At 52.2% G+C, this 21,760-nt stretch overlaps 1 protein-coding gene and 1 non-coding gene across 3 annotated transcripts; both read right to left on the bottom strand.

Annotated features, from left to right (window-relative positions):
* Window positions 1–502: 502 nt before the first annotated feature.
* Slc27a4 (solute carrier family 27 member 4) lies at window positions 503–14,519 on the bottom strand. 2 transcript variants are annotated; one of them, XM_028883288.2, is made up of 13 exons: window positions 14,263–14,519; window positions 12,675–12,841; window positions 10,689–11,083; window positions 9,074–9,232; window positions 7,410–7,479; window positions 7,214–7,305; window positions 6,336–6,445; window positions 5,816–6,025; window positions 5,518–5,644; window positions 4,750–4,887; window positions 4,423–4,587; window positions 4,205–4,351; window positions 503–1,424 (listed from the first exon to the last, which is right to left on the bottom strand). In XM_028883288.2, exons 2-13 carry the CDS (start codon window positions 12,833–12,835, stop codon window positions 1,267–1,269), a joined length of 1,932 nt encoding a protein of 643 aa, XP_028739121.1. In that variant the 5' UTR covers window positions 12,836–12,841; window positions 14,263–14,519; the 3' UTR covers window positions 503–1,266. The 2 variants fall into 2 exon arrangements, with proteins under 2 accessions (XP_028739121.1, XP_037060510.1); XM_037204615.1 differs by lacking the exon at window positions 14,263–14,519 and adding an exon at window positions 12,962–13,105.
* A 4,017-nt stretch (window positions 14,520–18,536) lies between these two features.
* On the bottom strand, window positions 18,537–18,731 carry LOC114702801. The gene has a single exon (XR_003736040.1). It is a non-coding gene; the product is annotated as a U2 spliceosomal RNA (small nuclear RNA).
* Between the last annotated feature and the right edge of the window lie 3,029 nt (window positions 18,732–21,760).

Consider the following 21,760-nt stretch of genomic DNA (forward strand, 5'->3'; position numbering starts at 1 on the left):
ATCCGAGACATCATCCTAAAGGGGCCTGTCAGTCTCAGCCCGGGCGCAGAGGCCTCCTGGCCCAGAAGACAGGGCTTGGACATGAAACTGTCACAACCTGGGGGGTGGGGGTGGGTAGCAGAGGGTCACTTGGCAGATACCTCAAATAACTGAGAAGATACCCAGCTAATGGGAACAGGGTAAGAGCCTAGGGATAGCTCTGTCCAGGTCAGAGCTTTCCCTCAAAGACCCCAAGTATCCCTCTACTTCATAATGGCTCCCCTTAGCTTCTGAATCCTCCCGATTACCCCATTATTTAGGAGACTGAGTCACTTGCAAAAAACCACATGCTTCTCACAAAGTTAAGCTCACGTTTAACATCCTGTCAGATCTGGCGCAGCTGCTCCTAAGGAGCCATGGGGAGGCAGGTCTTTGGGAAGGGGCAGGAGTGTGGCGGCTACCGCCTTATCCCAAGCACTAAGTGAAGGGGCTAGAGGGTGGGGGGTAGGCAAGGAGTCAGACGAAGAGGAGGCGAGGCAGAGTTTATTGACCTGAGCCTTCCCCTCATGCCTGCTCCACCCAGTCAGGCTAGGGCTGAGGTGGAGAAGGCAACACAGACTCACAGACAGGCAGGAAGGCTGCATCTGAGAGACAGACAGAACTCCCCCACCCCGCCCTCCCCAGGACAAGGACGCAGGGAACCTGGCAAAACAAGGAGTGTGGTGACGACTTGGTCAGGGGCCCGTGGCCACATGCTGTCCTCCTTTCCCCAGAGATGCAAGCAGGGCTAGGTGACACTCCGGCAGCTCTGGACCAGGACCCTCTGGCCACCAGGACCCTCTGGCCACCAGGACCCTCTGGCCACCAGGTGGCTGGCCACTGCAGTCGCTGGCTACTTGGCTTCCTGAGTCTGGAGGCTTTTGCCTTGGTCTCATTTGTAAGCTCCCTTCCTTCCTTTTGGAGGGAGCTTGGTGACCCTCTCCTACTCCCTGCCCTGTTGGGCTGAAGACATTACCCTAAAGGGGTCTGTCCAAAAGCCTGGGGCCCAGAGGCCTCGCCTGGACCAGAAGACAGACAGAGCTTGGACATGAGACTTTCACAGAAAGCCTCGGGAGGGCTGGGGAGGCGGCAGTGAGTCACTTGGCAGTTTGGGAGGGGGGATCAGCACCTAGGGGCGGAGGTGCGGGCCCTGCTAGCTTTGGTCTGGCACTGCCCAGGACCCTCTGAGGCAGAAGCTGGGGCTCTGAATCCAGCATCCTCTGGCCCTCAGAGGGATGTAGGGAAAAATCACAGCTTCTCCTCGCCTGCCTGGATGCGGGTGTAGGCCTCTTGGTCCAGTGCAACATAGCAGCCCTTCCGGGCATCCAGATAGAACAGCGGGTCTCTCACCACCGCTGGGTCAAAGCCCTCCTTCCGCAGCTCTGTCTTCTGGAACTTGAAGGTCCCTAGAGAGTGGGAAAGAAAAGTCAGAAAGTGCAAGGTGGGGTCTGAACTCCTAGAAACCCGATGGCAAGTGCTGAGAAACAGAGCTGGGGAAGCAAAAAAGGTGTGTGGGGGGGGGAAGGGCCTCGTTCTTTACAGTCTACAAGGAATGTTCCACCATCACACAGTGAAGTGCTTTGCAAAGCAGTCTTGGCACAGTGGTGGTCGGGGAGACTGGACACAGGGAGAGCCTTGCTACCCCTGGCTCAATCAGTAGATAGGGAAATTGAGTCCTGAAAAAGGGACACCATATGCCCCACATCACTGAATGACAGCAAAGTGGAGGCCAGAATCTGGGTCCCTTTTATTGGGGCACTGACTGGATGGCTCAGTGTCTTGAGGGAGGTGCTCAACCATATTCTAAGATGCATGTTTTCTTTCTTCTTCCTTTTTCTTCTCTCTTTCTTTTTGGATAGGGTCTCCCTACATCGCCCTGGCTGTCTTTCAAACTCAAGAGATCCCCCTGTCTCTGGCTCTCTAGGGCCGGGTTTAAAGATGCGCATCAGGCTGGACAGTGGTGACACACACCTTTAATCCCAGCACTCAGAAGGCAGAGGCAGGCGGGCGGATCTCTGTGAGTTCCAGGCCAGCCTGGTCTACAGAGCGAGATCCAGGACAGGCACCAAAACTACAGAGAAACTTTGTCTCAAAACCACAGTAACAAAAAAGATGTGCATCACCATGCCTGGCTTGTTACTTATTTCTGGGTCAAAATCAGAGCTAGTAAGTGGTGGAGTCAGGCTTCGACCCTGTCTATGACAGAACCTGTCCTCGTATCTGCTAGCCTCTGACTGTCTGCTACTGCTCCCACCGAAACTGCACTCTCTTCAGACTCCCTCACCAGCCTTCGAACTTGCTCTGCAGCGATGCTGTGGGATTTCTGACTGAATCTAGGCCTCAGAGGCCACTGCCAGTTCCACCCCATGCTCTTGGGGATGCCTTGAGAGACTAGACAAGCCTTGGGGACCATGAGAAGCTACATGAAAGAGAAAACAACCCCAGGTGAGGCCCCTGGACCAGCACTGCTCGTATGGAAGTTAAATAAGATTTCAGTTCCTCAGTCACACTAGCTCTGTCTCCAGTGCGCAATCCCTCCACAGAACTTGCTGCCACCAGAGTGGACAGACAGGAGAGATGCCAGACAGTCCTATGAGCCCACAAAGTTCTGCTGGGCAGGGCTGCAGGAAAGGGCAGCTATGAGACAGGTGTGTGTGACTAAGGCCTCTGCAGCTCTACTAACCACCTTACAGTTGAATCCAAACCCAAAATTACTAACCCACAGAGCTGCGACCTTTAGAGACCTGTGCATGTAGTTCATTCTGCAGCAAGGCCACCTGGCAGCTTCCCTGCTTATTTTGGACAGAAGTCACACCTTCAAACCTCAGGATATCCAGTCTCAGCTGTGAGACTGGTACCAGTGTCCCTCCCTGTCACACTGAAGCCTTGGCCCTTCCCACCGTTTTCTGTGCTGCATGGGGGATAAATGTCCGTGACCCAGCAGAGACCACATCAGCTAGAGACAACTTGCCATCGAGGCAGGAGGTGACACAAGCCATGGGAGGGGTCAGTACCATGTACTCGAGGGTAAGCAGCCAGGGAGAGAGAGGCTGAGCAATGGGGAGAACATGGGTGCATCTCGACAGGAGTCTCTGGCACTTCCCTCCTGAGCCATCAACACCAACAGATAGAAGGATGTCACTGTTCTACCTCGTGACAATGGGACCAAAACTCACTCTGAGACAATTCCAACAACCCCTGCCTCATCTTCTTACTCCTCCTGAGACACCTATAGTCCTCTGCCACTCTCCAGCCAGCAGCTGGAGACCTCTGTAGGACGTGAGTCTTCCACGTTACCACTCTGCTCAAACACTTTGTTAACTGTTTCCAGGCTATCCAACTCCTGGTCTTACAGTCTCTACAGGCTTCTGGCCCTAATGGTCTCTCCTATCTTACCCCATGGCACACTACTCTTTTTTCAAGACAGGGTTTCTCTGTGTAGTTTGGGTGGCTGTCCTGGATCTCGCTCTGTAGATCAGGCTGGCCTCGAACTCACAGAGATCCGCCTGCCTCTGCGTCCTGAGTGCTGGGATTAAAGGCGTGTACCACCACCCGGAGACACACTACTCTTAAAGCAACCAGATCTGGGGTTCTCTTTTCCTTTCTATGTATTGGTATACTATTTGGCTATCTGCTTTATGATTATCTTCTTATCACTACTTTTCTGTGGTTCTGGGAACCAAACCTAAGGACTTGTGGATGCTAGACAAGCTCTACCACTGGACTCGGACCCCAGTCTGTTGTACCTTGATGTGAAGTCCATTTTCTTTCTTGCTGCTTGTTTACTGTTGTTGTCGAGACCGGGTCTTGTGTAATGTGTAGCCAAGGCTGGCCTTGAACTCTCCATCCTCCTTCCCCCATTCCGAAGCACACGGATTACAGGGCGTGTTACCACACCAAACCCTGTCCATATCTTTGGAATTTTCCCCCTCTGGGTCTAAAAGATTCCAAGAAGCTAAAGTCTAGTCAGACCAGTGTCTTGGAACCACAGTACAGCAGCCACAGAACAGTGCTCATTCTAAGGGGTGCCGAACCTTCTCTGAAGGCTGAGTTTCCACATTTCCATACAGGCGGTCAGTGTCTCAGCCCTGGGGCAAGGCTGTGTGTCACGGTCAGAGATCAGCCAGGGAGCTTAGACTACAGAAAGACCCAGCCCTGGAACCCAGGAGCTGGACAAGGGGCACACCTGTTTTGTGCAGCTCAGGCAGGAAGCGCAGGAAGATGGGGCGGGCATACAGAGGCAGCTCCTTTTCCAAGGTCTGTGCAAAGCTCTTCAGGTCACAGTTGCTAGTGGGGCTTGCCACAGCAGCCATTCCTGCTCGGCCCTCAGTTCCTGGGAGCAGGAGGACACATAATGAGTGGCAGGCAGTGTCCCGACACACCCACCGTCCTCTCCACACATACCTGGCACCTCCACACCATACACTGCCACATCAGCCATATCCAGCAGGCGGCTGAGTGTGCCTTCCACTTCAGTGGTAGACACATTCTCCCCTTTCCAGCGGAATGTGTCCCCTGTGCGGTCTCGGAAGTATAGGTAGCCCAGCTCATCCATCACCAGCACATCACCTAGGGAGGGGTACGGTGAGCCAGGACGTCATCACTGAAGTCTCAGGGTGTGTTCGATCACAGGGGCTGGGCTTTGGGGAGCCCAGGGATGTGTTCTCTGAGGCAGTGGAAGCTCACCTCATCCCTCCCTGTCCCCTTTGGAAGGGGTGGCAGGGGACTCACCAGTGAGGTAGGCTTGGTCCCCTTTCTTGAAGACATCATTAGCAATCTTCTTGTTATTGGCACCCTGGTTGAGGTAACCATCAAAACGGCGCAGGGGGTCCTGCTGGATGATGCGGCCCACTAGCTGGCCTGGTTGGCCTGGGAACGAGCAAGGCAGTCAGATGCGGTCTCTTCTACCTGTCTTTTCCCACAAAGACACCCTACGTCTTGAGCTGACTTAATGCACGCTGCCTACCACAGAAATGCCCCATTTGAGCTGAGTGGTAGTGGCACATGCCTTTAATCCCAGCACGCCGGAGGCAGAGGTGGCAGATTTCTGAGTTTGAGGCCACCCTAGTCTACAGAGTGAGTTCCAGGACAGTCAGGGCTACACAGAGAAACCCTGCCTCGAAAACAAAACAAAACTAAACAAGAAAAGCTCCCAGATGGGAGGTGGCTGAGAGCAGGGAGCCCATGTGGGCAGTTCTGGTGTGCTGGGCCATCAGTGGTGAGGGTTCAATGAACCATCCAGGAAAGAACAAATAATGCCCACAGGGTCTACCAGCCATCGAACAATCGGACACCACTGACCACGCGTACATGCAGATGGCATGCTGAGCGAAGAAGGTGGCGATGGCAGTGAAAATGAGTCCCGTGCAGCCTCAGAACAGAGTCCACTGCTCGCAGCAGGTGTTTGGGTTTTGTGTTTTTAAGTAATCCACACTGGCTGATTACCCTCCAAGACCAAGACCCCCCTCCTCGGATGCCCAGTTCCCTCATGGGGCCGACCTGGTTGACAGGGAATGCAGACGCCATCGGGTCCCCTGATGAGTTCCATGGTGTCCTCATTGACTCGAACCAACCGGATGGGGTACACGAAGGACAGGATGCGGCTATTAAAGCCACAGGCTCCCACCTGCAAAGGCCGGGACTTGGGCCAGGGCTCCATGGACTCCCCAATAAGACAGCGAGACTAGAGGGGCCCTGGTATCCACTCTCAGGCTGGGATTGGTTACCCCTCTGCAAACCCAGGGCCTCTTGTGGTCCATCCCCACAGGAGCCTTACTAGCCCCGACCTGGACCTTACCTGGCTGTCAAAGTTGCCCAGGCTACAGTTGCACTCAGTGGCCCCATAGAACTCGGCCACTTGGGGGATGTGGAAACGGCTGGAGAAGTCGGTCCAGATGGACTGCCGAAGGCCATTGCCCAGTGCCATGCGTACCTTGTGCCGGGACTCAGCCTCACGGGGTGGCTGGTTCAGGAGGTAGCGGCAAAGCTCGCCAATGTACTGTACAATCTGGGGTGGGTGTGGTGTGAGACCATGCTCAAGAGGGTGCCCCACGGTATCACCTCCCCATCCTTCCAGCCCTCCCCACCAGGAGCTCAACAGTCCCTTCCCTCTCTGGGCCTCCGACTTCCCATCTGAACAAGGAAGATGCTGCCCAAGAAACTGTGGTGGACAGTCTCAGCTGTTCAGATGCCCCAGTGTGTGGGTGCGGGGGGGGGGGGGGGGGGAACACGACACGGGACGGGACGGACGGGGTTGCTCATGGCTGTCCCTTCAGATGCCCCAGTGTGTGCTCACGGCTGTCCCTGTTCTCACTCACTGTGCAGTTGTACTTGATACAATCATCCCAGAACCGGGAGGCTGAGAACTTCTTTCGGATCACCACGGTCATGCCGTGGAGTAGGCACTGGCCGACCCCCACGATGTTTCCTGAAGTCAGAGGGGTCTGGAGGTTAAGGAGTTAGAGACCCAACCCCCACAGCCTCCTCTCACTCAGGCTTGCTTCTTTTGAGACAGGGTCTCGTATGGTCCAGGCAGACCTCAAACTTGCCTTCAACTCCTGACCATCCTGCCTCCACTTCCCGAGTGATGGATTACAGCCAGCTCCCAGGCCTGTCCTACCTCTTCCCAGGCCTTTCCCCCAGTTTCCTCCTCCTACACCAACTGGTCTAAGATGTCTCCACGGTGTCTGTGGAGTCAAGCCCACACTTGACTCCACAGGTTGCCCCACGTCTGCAGAGCTACCATTCAAACACACTCCTGCTCTCCTGACTGACGCCCGTCTTCTCTAGGAGGTATTCCTGTGTGTGTGTGACACTTGTGCTTCCCGCCCCTCCCTGTGTCAGGGAGGTCCCCAACATCCCCCGCCCCCTCCAAACACAAGCCCTCCTTGAAGTATCTTGGAGGTCAGAATGATACTCAAGCTGTCTTCCCTTATGTCCCTTCAACCAAAGAGCAAAGCTGCACATGTCTGCAAAACCAGCCTCAACACACAGCAGGCGTGATGCCCCTTGGGACACTGACTGACACCAGGAGTCTCGTGTCACTATCAGCAGACAAGAAGAACGCGGTGGAGGCAATGGCCTTGCCTGAATCTGAACCCAGATCTGAGCTTCCATGTTTCTACTGTAAAGGAGTAGAAAAGCAGAGCTCCTAAAGACCCAGGCTACTGGAGCTAAGGGGCAGGCCCAGGGTTACCTGCTGAGTGGTAGAGGGGGAGGCAGTCATAGACAATGTCGTCAGGCCGCATGCGGAATCCGTAGTACACCAGGGCAGCCATACGGTAATACCTTCAAAGGTACAGGGCCAAGAGCTCAGTGGGCCCCTGGAATGGCAGGAGGAAGCACCCCAGTCCCATGCAGGCCACTTCCACCCTCGGGCACTTGCCCCTTACCTGCTGTGCACCACGATGGCAGCTTTGGGTAGCCCTGTGGTGCCCGACGTGTAGACATAGAAGAGCTTATCTGAAGGGAACAGACGTGCAGAACACTGTGAGGCCAGTAAAGGACAGTGCAGGGAGATGGGGCGCATGCCCATCAGCACCTCTTCCTACCCTTCTTCCCAAGACCTACTGATGACCTCAACAGCATCTGCCCCTCCCAGGTCTCCCGCTGAGCCAGGCTGGGATGAATACAGAGCTGGTCCCCTTGAGGTCCCAGCTGAGTGGGACAGTCTAATGAAGACAAGACACTCAACTCCATGCACAGGACTGATGATGAGAGCAAGGACTGATGAAACCTGCCAGTACCACCTGGCTAGGCTCACAGGAGCAAAGGTCACGGTGCCATGTGGGCTTCTGGAAGGAGGGGATGCCTGCCTCGAGGCTTAGCTGCAAGAGGAGTACTAGTTGGGAGTGGTGATGCCCAACTTTAATCTAGCACTCTGGAGGCAGAGGCAGGAGGATCTCTGTGAGTCTGAGACGTAGCGAGCTAAAGGACAGTGAAAACTACATAGACAGAAACTGTCTCAAAAGCTAAGAAACAAAGGCTGGGCATGGTGGCTTTTAATCCCAGCACTCAAATGTCTGTGAGTTCAAGGTCAACATGGTCTATATACTGAGTTTCAGGATAGCCAGGGCTATGTAGAGAGACCCTGTCACAAAAACCAGGAAAAAGTAATAAAATAAGGGAGCGGGTATTTTGGCCACTTTGCATCACTGATGTCTACTTTCCTCACCCAAATGGGGCTGTCACAAGGCTCAGCCCTATCAGAGGTGTGTACACGTGTATGTGCGTACATGTATTTCTTTGGAGGTCAAGAACTCCACTCAAAGGGTGTGTGTGTGTGTGTGTGTGTGTGTGTGTGTGTGTGTGTGTGTGTGTGTTTCTCTGAGAAACTCCACTGGATGATACTGACAGCAACCACCTCAGTCGGTGTGGCACCTGCGTGTGCCAGCCTTGGGCAGTATGAGGGAGGGGATCAGGGTGAACCAGCCATGGTCCCTGCCCTCAAGCAGCTTCTGAAAGCATCAACACAGGTAATGACAAATCCCCAAGCCTTTCCTCCAACACCCTAGCCTCAGGGGTGACCTTTCACACCAACCCATAAAGTACATTGCTACTACCCCAACTTTATTGCCATGGGAGCGGAGGCTCAGAGGGCACGTCACACAGGGAAGTAGGAGAGCCAAAACAGAACTCAGATGGGGCTCAACAGCCCAAGCTCTGAGCCACAGGCAATAAAGCAGGCTCTGGGACTTCAGGGAAGAATAAAAACAGCAGCAGCTGAAGGATGGGCAGGCACCGGTATAAAGGAAGCCTCCAGGGAGGCTTCCTGGAGGAGGGGGTAAAGGCATTTAGTGCAGGGCTGGGACCTGGCAGAGCCTACACTCACAAGTTGGAAGGATATGCCAACACTCTCTCACTTACCCTCCTCTCCACTTCAACTCCTGGCTAAGACTCAAAGCAAGTTGCAGGGTACACCTAGTCCTACTCATCATTACCACGGGCTGCTCCACAAACCCAGAACGTCACCTTACCGGTAACCCCAGAGAGTCCCTCCTCTTTCCGGTGCTGTCTTGGCTCTTTCTAGAACCCTCCTGGGTGGTGAGAGACCCACCTGTAAAGCCCTTGTCGGGGTGGCTGGGCAGGTGCTTCGGGGTATCTTCTAATAGAGGGTCCAGATGCTCTGTGTTGGCGGGCACTGTGCTGGGCTCCCAGGAACCGGAGCAGAAGAGGCTGAGGGAGGCGTCCAGGCTAGCATGGATCTCAGAGACAGCTGAAGAGGGGACAGTGCAGGTCAGCAAGCAGGCCAGAGAGTCCCCTGTTCCCAGGACCTTTGTCAGGCCATGTTCAAGCATGCTGTCAGGGAAGACTGGCTGGTGTGAAGAAATGAGTGAAACACATTCACTACTGCCGGGACACGATGCCTTACCATAGCTCCTGTTCTCACAGAGCTACCAACATCAATTCCCCATCTCCCTGCCCTCTGATCCTGCTTTTAAAAAATGTAGCTATGTGGGCTGGAGAGATGGCTCAGAGGTTAAGAGCACTGACAGCTCATCCAGAGGTCCTGAGTTCAATTCCCAGCACCCACATGGTGGCTCACAACCATCTGTAATGAGATCTGGTGCCTTCTTCTGTCGTTCAGGAATATATGCAGACTGTAGATGTAATAAATAAATCTTAAAAATAAATAAAATAAATCTTTAAAAAAAATGTAGCTATGTATCTGGCCTGATATTGCTGTGTAATCCAATCCTCCAGCTTCAGCCTCCTAGTGCTGGGATTATTAGTATACACCATCATGCCAGCTACCATCAGCCCATTTTACAGATGAGGAAAGTGAGTGCTAAGGATGGAAGTGATGGCTCTATCTCCCACCAAGCTTTTACTACTCTACTATGGCTCTCTGTGGGGGACTAATCAGAGGACAAGAGGAGGTCCTGGCTCCCATTCCCAGGAACCCTTTCCTCAGGTCTCCTGGAGCTGCACAGACTCCATTCACCCTAGGCGTGAGAGGATCCCGGCCCACTGGTTCTGCTTTCTCTAGCTTTCAATTCTTTCTTCAGTGCTAGGCACGGAACCCCGGGGCCTCGCTAGGAAGGAGCTGTGTCCTCTGTCTTTCTGGCTTCCCTCTGACTCGCCCAACCTCACCTCTCCCTGCTTTGTGCCTCCTTCTCCACCTAGAGCACCTTAATACTGTTCCTGCCACCCCGCGACCACAGCAGAGTGGGCAGAAAGAACAGGGAGGCCGTGGTCCAGCCCAAGATCAAACCCCAGTCCTGCTGTGTAACCGTGTGACTCTGGGTGAATCTGTCTCACCATCAGGAACCAAGACAACAATCGCTCTCTTGACTTGGTGAAGACCAGGCTGGGCGAGGCACCGTGCTCAGCATATTCAGCAATAAATAAACCTCAGGTCTGAGTGGAGAGTAGGGACTGGGCCTCCTGTCCCCCTTGGAGAGCTGACGCAGAGGAGGCCTAACCTACCTGAGGACCAGCCCGCACTGGCCACTTGGCCGGCGCTTCAGAGCAGGAACCGTGTGGAGAGTCGTGGTATTGCAAGTACGGAAAATGAGGTTTAGGGAATCTGCTGCTGTTCATACAGGCTCACCAGCACCCCTGGCGGGGTCCAGAAGCTCTGATGCCCAGAGACTCAGGTAGCCTCCCACAAGGCCAGAATGGAGCTGTGATCTACATATGGTCCCATGGGTCTCCCACTTAGAGCTCACCTGAGGCCATCTCGCTGCCAAAGATCAGGGCTCGTGCCTTGGAGGTGTCAAGACAGTGTCGCAGGGCATCGCGTCTAAGGTTGGTGTTGATGAGAGCCGCCTCCACGCCCAGCTTGGCCATGCCCAACCACAAACCCACAAACTCATTCCGGTTCTCCATAAAAAGAGCAACTACATCGCCCGAGGCCAGGCCCCGGGCCTGCAAGAAGTTGGCCACACTACTGGAGTAGTCATCCAGCTGGCGGAAGGTCCAGTGAGTGTCTGTGCCCTCGAAAATCAGGGCTGTCTTGTCGGGGTGGCGCCGCACCACCGAGGCAAACAACAAGGGCACTGTCTTCCGCTCCCGAAGGCACCGTCGCACCTTCGTCTTCACCTTCAGGAGCACCAGGCCGCCACTGTGCGGGAGCAAGGAGGCCATGAGTGCTAAGCCGGGCGGGCTCCGGACGGCCCAGCCCAGGCTGCTGTCCTAAGGTCCCAGGAACCAGCTCTCCAACCCTCTCAGCTCCTCCTGGGCGCTCGCCACTGTCTACACACCCTCACCGAGGCCGCACAGCAGCACCAAGAGATCCTACAGTTACTCTCCCCTGATGCAGGAGGAGGAAAAAGAAACCCAGGCTCTCACGGTGCCACGGCTGCCCAGGGCTTCAGAGTTCAAATGTAACTGAGCAGACAATCCAAAGTCAAGTCTCTCCGGGGTTCAACTCCAGAGTTCCACTCTCCTGTTTGGTTGTGAGCCAGTATCTCTCTATTATGTAGCCCTGGCTGCCCTCGAACTCGCTGTGATAGCAGGCTGACCTCGCACTTACAGAGACACAGCTGCCTCTACCTCTCAAGTGCTGGGATTAAAGGCGTGCATCACCATGTCCGGCTCCAGAGTTCCACCCTCTCCCTTTATTTTTGGTTTTTGAGACAGGGTTTTTCTGTGTAGCTTTGGAGGCTGTCTGGACAGAGCTCCGTTCTTATTCTAAGTCTGCTGTTCTTCCAGAAGCCCTCTGGGGCCCAGGCCCATAGTCTGGGCTCCTGATCCGGAGCCTCCCTTGTCCCTCACTGCCACAGGCGATCAGGGATGAGTCTTTCTCCCTGTATGCAGAGACAGGTGTCTGTCATATTTACCCCCTTGTCACGCTGGGCACAGGGAAGGTCCAGTGCTTGGGACACCACATTCACGTCCCAGCCCCCAACCTCTGGCTTCTAGGTCTGCCAGCATCGGGTCCTCTGGCTGTGCACAGTCCTCCCTCTGCCACATGCACAGCACCTTTCAAGCACAGTCCATTCCCTCCAGGAGACCTCCTGGATTCCTGGCCTAAGTTCCTTGCCTGAGACCCTCTCTTCCCCATCCCATGCTCATTTATAGTCAGCCCAGACTGACGGACACTGAGCTGCCTGCTCTAAGCGAGGGCCCTGTTCTGGGTACTAGAACACAGGCGTGAGCGAGACTGCCAGCCTCTGCAGCATGGCACTGCCCGCTTAGGGAGTTACCTCATTCCTTTCTTACCTCCTGACTAGTCTGAGCCTGGCAGATGGGAGTCTGCCTTCTTCCTCTCTGGGCCTCAGAGCCAGCCTTACACCTGGCTTTAGAGCTGGCAGCCATTTCTCCCAGATACCTAACTCAGGGCCTGTGCTAACATCAGTGTTGCCCTGGGTTCTCTCAGGCTGTGTTAACCTGAGGAAAGGTCCTTTTCCATTGGGATCTTCTCACTTGGCTATAAACCAGTGGAGGACCCCTCACAGACACCTCTTCAACAAACCTGCTTGGATGCATGCCCCAGCCCAGCTTCCAAAACCTGCCCCAGGTCAGGGAGTCTCAAGTCTAGGTGATTCCTTGGGAGACTTTGACCTTGGAGTTCAAAGCACCAGGTCTGACTGGCAGGAGAAGGGCATGAAGAGGTTGTTCCTTTGCGACCAGCTGTCTTGTGCTGGCAGGGATAATAGCTGGTAAAGCCCAGCACAGCTAAGACCCCAAGAAGGGCTAGATAGGGTACTCACAAGACATCTCGCCTGATGGTCTTGATGAAGACCCGGACGAAGCGCCAGCCGCCAGACCCCAAGTACAGGAGCAACAGGGAGAATCCCACCTGGGTCCAGGGCAGTTTCAGCACCAGCTTGGAGAACAGGAGTGCCCCCACCAGAGATGCCCCAAGCAGCATTGTGACCTGCAGGTACAAGGTAGTTAGGGACTCAAATGACTACTTCTTTAGGGGCCTCCACCTCTTGACCCAACAGCCACTTCAGGATGATCCCACAGGGTCAACTTCTGGGGACTGCTTAGTCACCTCAAAAGGAGTGGCTTAGAATAAGTTTCAAGGCTGTGGTTCGATGCCAAGCCGGAAGGATTGAGGTAAAAAGTTCCAGGTTAGCTGGGCAGTGGTGGCACATGCATTTAATCCCAGCACTTGGAAGACAGAAGCAGGCAGATCTCTGTGAGTCTGGTCTACAGAGAGAATTCCAGGACAGCCAGGGGAGCTGTTACACAGAGAAACTCTGTCTCAAAAAACAAACAAACAAAAAAAACCCAAACAGCTCCAGGGTTAAGAAGCAAGAGGATGGTCTAGTTTCTAGTTCTATCTCTGGCCACCTTGCCAAGTGACCTTGGGCTAGCCCCTTTCCTACTTCAGGCTAGAGCACTCTGCTCTGTGCACTGGGTTGGGAAAACTTGTTCTTAGAACCTCTCCAGCCCACACAGGACAATCCCCTCCCCTATATTCAAATACCCTAACCAAGATGGCTGGGAGGTGGGCACTGAGTACCTCTGGCTTGACTCCTCTCCCAGGGACTCCAGGAGGTTCTGGAGATGACAACACCCAAAAGGGCAGCTTCCTGGGAAGGGAGCCCTGCAGTCTCTGCCCACGGACTCAAGCGTTGTGCCTCTACTGGTCCATAGAGGGCGAGCCAGCAAATGGGTTAGAGGCTGGAGGGGCCTGAGAGGTGACAGCCGGAGGATCGGGTGGAAGGAGGTGGCTGCTGGAAAGCACAGTACTCACCTACACCCACACACTCAGCAAGCCACTCGAACGAATCTTTGGGGACTAGGGTTGGGGGGAAGGGGAAAGGCTGTGTGGACGCACTGGGCAGAGATTAAGGCCAGGCACCACTCCTGCTTCTTTATGGACTTGGTCAAGAGGACAGCTAATGGATTGCTTTTCTTAGGGTTTTCCTTTTCTTGGGAAGAGCCGAAGGTCAAAGATATGAAGTAGCTTGAATATCTACAAGCTAGGCAGAAGACCATGGCCTGGACCACAGGGAGCCCCTTAGGAGAGAGACCATCTTCTGGAGAAAAGCATTAAGCTAGGGGTGGAAGGCTACTGCAGGATCGCCGAGATCCTTAGCCCTCTGACCTGCCGGAGTCCCTCAGAAAAGAGGCCACCAGCCGGTCTAAGTCCGCTGAGACAGGAGAGAGGACAGGAGGGGCGGCCGCGGACCGACCTGCCCCTAGCTAGCCAGGACATCAGAGCGCAGGGCTGGGACACAGAGAGGGAGGGCGCGCCCCTCAGCCCCGGCCGGTGCCGCCGTCTCCCCCTGCTCGGCCTGGCACGTTCCCCCCGCTCAGAAAGCCGCCGTCCCCGCCTTGGCTCACCCGGCTGCGGCTGCGCGGCGCGGCGCCCGGTCAGGATGCGGCCCGGTTGCGGCAGCGGAGTGCGGAGCGCTGGGGGCATCGGCCGCCCCGGGGCGCACACAGCCGAGCCTCAGCACTCCTGGCACTCTCCGCGCCCTCGTAGGGTCTGTACCTGCGCCGCACTCCACCCCCGCCCACCTCCCGCACCCGCACCGGCTGTGCCGGCCCGCAGCACCGCCTTCCGCCCCGTCCCCGCAGAGGGCGAGCCTCTGAGCTCGTGCGGATCCGCGCAAACCAGACCCAGAGCGCCCGACACCGCCCAGCCCCGCCAGTCCTGCGCGCGCCACTGCCTCCGCTGCCCCGCGGCCCTCTGGGAGTGGTAGGCCGCGCGGCATGCTAGGAATTGTAGTCCGAGTAGCCTTGCTAGGCCAGGCTGCTTTAGGATGCCCTGGTCAGGGAGTGTACAGATCTGCAGTTTCCTGGACCAGAGGACCCAGGTAGAATATACCTGCCCACATGGCCATTCGAGAATCCGGAGTCAGAGATAAGCCCCAAGAAGAATTTATTTATTACTTTTTTTTTTTTTAACAGTTGTTTGCTTATTTGTGTGTGTATGGATGCATGCGCCAAAGCCCTTGTGTGGCCGGAGGACAACTTGAGGGAGTTCGTTCTGTTCTTACACCACGTGGGCTCCAGAAATCAAATTAGACATGGCTCCCAGGCATGGGGACAAGCACCTTCCCTGAGCTACCTTGCCAGTCCTGTTTATTTTTTGAAACAGGGTCTCTGTAGTTACGCTCTCCTGGAACTTGCTACAGTTGATCTAATTCAGCCCTGGGATTACAGGCATGAGCGACCATACTTGTCTTGAAATAGAATTTAACAAATGCTCAACACCGCTCACTGAAAGAAAAGGCTGGATTCTGGCAGAGGTGAGCCCGCACAAACCCAAATTGTGGACTCTGGCAGAATATACAGGACACTGGGCTTGTAGCCCAGCCCAGAGTGGTCATTCACCACAGTTGAGTATGACTGCTCCATCAGCACTTTTACAGTGTCCAGCACCTTTGCAAGGGTCGTAAAGAATGGAAGAGCCAGACGTGGTGGCTGCAGAGGATCTCCTTGAAGGCATGGATTCAAAGCCCATAATTAACTTTAACCTCTGACTGATAAAACACTCCAGGACTTTGGTTCCCTTGTAAACCTAGGGCTTTGCCCCGTGCCTAGCTGTGGGCAAGGGTCCAGAGCCTCTGAAAAGGGGTGACTAGGCATCTTCCTCCTCCATTACTGCCACTTGTCCTTAAGTAGCTCCTTCAATGACTTGGCCCAATAAAGTTCTTAAAGGGGGCAGAGGCAGTTTCAATGTCTGTTTATAGGGATTACAGATAAATATTTGGTATGATGATGATTTGGACCTGTTTGCTCAGGAGTTCATCCTTCGGTGGGCCTGGAGTAAGTTAAAGTGACATCTTTCTCTGGGGCTGTAACAGAAGGCTATGGCTACCCATGTTGGTAGGCATGGGCATTGCAGATCAACAGACTGAATTCACATTCTCAGCAGAAAGTTCCAAATCTCAGCTCATTATTGTTAAAAGTGGGTTTTGGGGGTCAGGCATTGGTGGCACACACCTTTAACCCCAGGCACTCAAGAGGCAAAGGCAGGATGAACTCTGAGTTAGAGGCCAGCTTGGTCTACAGAGTGAGTTCCAGGACAACTGGGGCTACACAGAGAAACCCTGTCTCAAAAACAAACAAACAAGGGGCTGGAAAGATGGCTCCTTGGTTAAGAGCACCGACTGCTCTTCCAGAGGACCCATGTTCAATTCCCAGCACCCAAGTTGCAGCTCACAACTGTCTATAAGTACAGTTCCAGAGGATCAGAAACCCTTACACAGACATACACACAGGCAAAACACCAATGCACATAAAATAAAAATAAGAATTTATTTTAAAAAACAAACGAAACACACACACACACACACACACACACAAACAGGCATGGTGGAACATACATTTAATTGCAGCACTTAGGAGGCAAAGGATCTTTGACTTTGAGGCCAACCAAGGCTACATTGGGAGACTCTGTATCAAAACAGCAGTGTGTGTGTGTGTGTGTGTGTGTGTGTGTGTGTGTGTGTGTGTTTCTAGGGCTCAGAGCATTGGTATGCAGATTCATAAGGCACATTTGAAGCAGTGCTGACATATTTATTATTATAGTTTATAGGCTTTCTGACCTACCACAGAGAGCACATAAATCAAATTCTAGGAGACATGACAGCTCCCAGTGTTTGAAGTCATCCTACTGAAGTGCATAGAGTATCAGACGAGGGCTGGACATAACAGTGGAAGACCTTACCTAGCTTGCCCAAGGCCCAGCACCAAAAACTCAACCAATCAACCAAAAAACAAACAAACAAACAAACACAAAACAAACAAACAAAAACCAAGCAGGGCATTATGACACACTTTTTTTTTTAACCCACCACCCGATGGCACACGCATACTTTTTAATCTTGACACTCAAGATCCAGAGGCAAGCAGGTCTCTGTGAATTCCAGGACAGCATGTTCTACCTAGTGAGTTCCAAGACAGCCAGGGCTACAGAGAGACCCTGTCTCCAAGTCAACCAAACAACCAAAAACCAGGGGGCTAGGGAGTTGACTCAGCAGTAAGAAGCACTTGTTGCTTTCCAGAGAACCCAAGTTTGGTTCCCAGCACCCACATTCAGCAGGTCATGATGGCCTATAACTCTAGCTCCAGGGGATCTGAAGTCTGCTTTTAGCCTCTTGCAAATATGCGTATACATACATATATAAATAGAAAAATATTATTTTTCAAAAAAAAAAAAAAAAGGAAAAACTAGGCCAGTCTAGGCCATATAACATAGCGAGACTTTGTATCAAATAAAAAACTCTGGGCAGAAAGATCATAACTGGTTGCATGCACAGGCATAAGCAAGGAATATAACAGATGCTTGTTGAATGAGGAAGGTCATGGAAACCGGGAGCCATGGGTGTAAATATGATACTTTCTAGGTTGACTGTTGAGGTCATCTATAAGGGGGCAAGTGAGTTTGGGGGAGGGGACTGCTGACGAACCCCCTGCTGGCCTTTGACCAGACTTGTCACGGTGGTCAAATTAAGACAGTGTCCCACAGAACACTGGGCTAGGCCTGAGGTCCAGAACACAAACACAGAGGAGCAAGATGTTCTTCTGCCTCCAAGCTGCTTGGCGTGGTTGGACACAGAGAGGAGAGATGAATTCTGCATCTGAATGCCCCGCATTCTGGCATTTCATCTGCCCTAACGCTCTCTCCTTGGGCTGCCTTCTGGTCAAGTGCACTAAGATGCTATCCCTGGCTTCAGCTGCCAGGCTTTGCCAAACCATTCTTCCAGAGTCCAGAGCCTATCTGTACCTGTTGAATAGAAACCCCTCCTGGGGGAGTGGAGGGGCTGGAGAGATGGCTCCATGGTTAAGAACACTGACTGCTCTTCCAGAGGACCCATGTTCAATTCCCAGCACCCACATGGTGCCTCACAACCATCTGTAACACTCTCACACAGACATACTCATAGGCAAAGTACCAAAGCACATAAAATAAAAATAAATAATTGAAAAATAAATCTCAGGGCTGGAGAGATGGCTCAGCAGTTAACAGCACTGGCTGCTCTTCCAGAGGACCCGGGTTCAATTCCCAGCACCCACATGGCAGCTGTCTGTAACTCCAATTCCAGGGAATCTGACATCCTCACACAGACATACAAGCAGGCAAAACACCAATGTACATAAAAAAATTAAAAAAATAATTAAAAAAAATAAATCTCTCCTGTGACTGGTTAAAAATTCAAGGTGACAGGCGGGGTGGTGGTGGCACACGCCTTTAATCCCAGCACTCAGGAGGCACAGGCAGGCAGATCTCTATACGTTCTATGACCTACATAATGAGTTTCAGGCTAGCCAAGGCTACATGGTGAGAACCTGTCTCAAAAACAAAACTAATAAAAAAGAGAGCTAGCTGAGTGCTAGCATGCATTCTTTGTCCCTGTTTCCTGATTGTGCATATGAAATGAGCAGCTGCTTTTAGAATTTTGTTAAAAAAAAAAAAACAACAAACAAACAAAATGAAAGCTGGGTGGTGGTGGCACAGTCTTTAATCCCAGAACTGGAGAGGCAGAGGTACACAAATCTCTGAATTTGAAGCCAGCCTGGTCTACAGATCAAGTTCCAGGACAGCCATGGCTACACAGAGAAACCCTGTCTTGAACAACAACAAAAACCAACAAAAAGTTTGGATTTTTTCCCCCACCATTCTTAGAGCTACTGCAATACCAGATCAATCTATGGAATGGGTGAAACAAGCTCTCATTCCAAATCCTAGCTTCAAAAATCCACTTAATGTATTGCCCTTGGATGGAGGATGTATCTATTAGACATTAAACTGATAAGAATAGATGCTACATTTGATCTTAGCCAAAAGGCCGAGAAGCGATTAGATGTATTTGATTTTATATGTATGAATGTTTTGCCTGCATGTGGGTGCCTGTGGAGGTCAGAAGAGAGCACCAGGTTAGAAGAGGGCATTGGATCCCCTGGTACTGAAGTAGGGATGGTTGTGAGCCACCATGTGGGTGCTGGGAATTGAACCAGGGTCCTTTGCAAGAGCAACAAGGGCTCTTAACCATTAAACCATCTCTCCAGCCCCCAGTTGCCTTTCTTTTCTTTTCTGCTTTTTATTTGTTTGAGACAAAGGTTTCTCTGTATAGCCCTGGCTGACCAGGAACTCACTTTGTAGACCAGGCTTGTCGAATATTTAACTAGGTGAAGATGTGTTACATTTGTTTCTGCTGCATTTGTTTAATTATGTAAAGATGTGTTGCTATTTCACCTTGCCTGCCTAAGGCACCTGATTGGTCTAATAAAAAGCTGAACAGCCACTACGTAGGCAGGAGAGGGACAGGCAGGGCTGGTGGGGAGAGAGAATAAGTAGTAGGAGGAATCAGGCTCCAGAGAGAAGAGAATGGGGGAGAAAGAGAGGGACACGCTGGGGCCAGAAGCCAGGCACCCTCCAGCCAGCCAGGAAAAGCAGTGAAAGCAGGACATACGGAAAGGAAGAAAGGTCAAAAGCCCAGAGGCAAAATGTAAATAAAGAGAAACAGGTGAAAATAAGAGCTAAGATGAGGCCGAGCATTCGTAACTACTAAGTCTCCATTATCACAATTTGGGAGCTGGCTGGTGGCCCAAAAGAACGCCTGGTACACAAGCTGGCCGAGCTCAGCCGGGCTCTGCCTCCCAAGTGCTGGGACTAAAGGTGTGCACCACCACTGCCCCCCTCCTAGAAGCCTTTCTAAACTCCTGCTGCTTTCACCTTCCCACCAGGATGGGCTGAAACTGTGAGCTAAGATGAAGCATTTCTCCCTTACATTGCTGTGGTCAAGAGTATTTTATCTCTAGGAGGGAGGGAGAGCCCCTGTTCTATGAAGTCGCTCCAGGCTCAGCTCCCTTGGCTTTGGCCCTGCCTTATAGTGGCTTCTCTGTAACAGCTGCATGGGCGCTAACACGAGCATTGAAAGCAGCTAACTAACCAGTGGACTCCCAGGACTTGGCTCATTGGTGTTTTCCAGCCACACCCAGATGTTTACCATATACATTCTGTTCCTTTGGCCAGAGGAGCTGTGAGCTGTAGCAATTCTTCTACTTAACTTTGTCTGTGGTGATTTCAGAGCTCACCATAGACCTTCCTGGCCAATGATAACTTCCATTTCCTAAGTACTGGTGATGTAACACATACCGCCAGGCACTATCTGACTGAGCCTCCCTCTCATGGGCATTAGGTGTTCCAAACCTATTTTACAGATGGGAAACAGGCTTGTAGAAGGTGAGACTGCTGAAGGAAGCAGAGCAGGTCACTGGTGGGGCAAGGCCTGCCTCTGCAGCCTGTTGCTCAAGCACAGACAGTATCGATGCTACCTGTGGTGTTATGAGTGCACCTGTGGTGTTGGAGATCAAACCCAGAGCCTTGTGCAGGTTAGACGATCGCTCTACACTGAGTTATGCCCCCAACACTGCATTGTTCGTTGGGACCCACAGAGATCAGAAGAGAGCAACAGATGACAGAACTAGAGTTGTAGGTGGTTATGAACCACCATGTGGGTGCTGGGAGTTAAACCCAGGTCCTCTGTAAGAGCAACATGTGTTCCTAACCGCTGAGCCATCTCTCCATCATTTTTATATAAAATTTTTCATGTAATATTTATTTTGTACATGTGTGTGCATGCACACCTTGGTACGTACACGGTGATCAGAGGACAACTTGAAGAAGCTGGTGGTCACCTTCCACTATGTGGGTCTTGGGGAAGGAACTCACGTCTTCAGGCTTGGTAGTAAGTGCTTTTACATTTGTAAATTGTCTAATGGGCCCTGTTGTATTTTCTGCTGCAAGCCGCAGGAAAATATAATGGAATTCAGCTACTATCATACAAGCTACTACTTGGAAAGGTCAAGGACTTTTCCAAAGGTCAAGTTATGGCTTAAGAAGTCTTGGTGATATTTTAGCTTTATATATATATAAATGTCAGAAGTCTGGCATATATATATATTATCCAATTCCTGCAACGATTTTCTTGTATGTTATGTGTGCTTCCAAGAGCTCCTAACAGTGTATTCTATCTGAAATACCTATCAAGCATCCAGGGCCAAACGATCTCCCGAATTAAGACAAATTAAGCTCAGACCCTCCTTTCTTACACAGCCTTAGTGGTATTTATACTAACATTTTAGATATTAACTGATTTCAGCTCTCAGTTGACCTCCTCCTTTACCACTCCCCTTTTGGGTTGTAAAAGAAAGCCTGGTGGTCACTGCCTGAGGAGAACTCTTCTCTGCCTTTATGACCCTGTAAGAATTCAAGCCTGGTGACCTTGCTTTAGCGAGAGCACTGCTGTTGTGTGGGTATAGATCTGTAAAGCTCAGACTGAGGGAGGATTTTGACTGGAGAACTAGATGGAGAACTAGAAGAATGAGATGGAAGATGAGGAAGAGCCAGATGGGGAAGAACGAGATGAGAAAGACCAAGATGGGGGCAGAACTAAGATGAGAGAATTCAGACAGAACTTAGAGGGGACGGCAGATAAAGGTAGAGAGAAATCAGGCAAGAAAGGAGCTGGGCACGAGAACAGAACTGAAGCTGTGTAGATGGTATTTTATCCCCAAGGAATAAAGTAGATGGACCAAGAGCTCGGTGTTCTCAGATTCTTTTCCTGGGGTGGGGGTGGGGCTGATATGTGAGATTGAATTGAATTATAGAATAAAAAAAATTCTTTTCCCGGAAATAACTCGTGCCATCGCTAGCTACTCTTCTGGGCCCCTGGGAAGAAGATTACTAAGGCAGGCCTTTAATCACATTCAAGACCTGGTGCCCAACATGGGGCATGAACCCATGACCCTGAGATTAAGAGTCTCATGCTCTACCAACTGAGCTAGCCCGGCCCTTCCCAGTAGTAGCTTTTGTGACAGTAGCTGA

This window comes from Peromyscus leucopus, chromosome 4 (genome assembly GCF_004664715.2).
Source record: "Peromyscus leucopus breed LL Stock chromosome 4, UCI_PerLeu_2.1, whole genome shotgun sequence".
Lineage (NCBI taxonomy): Eukaryota > Metazoa > Chordata > Mammalia > Rodentia > Cricetidae > Peromyscus > Peromyscus leucopus.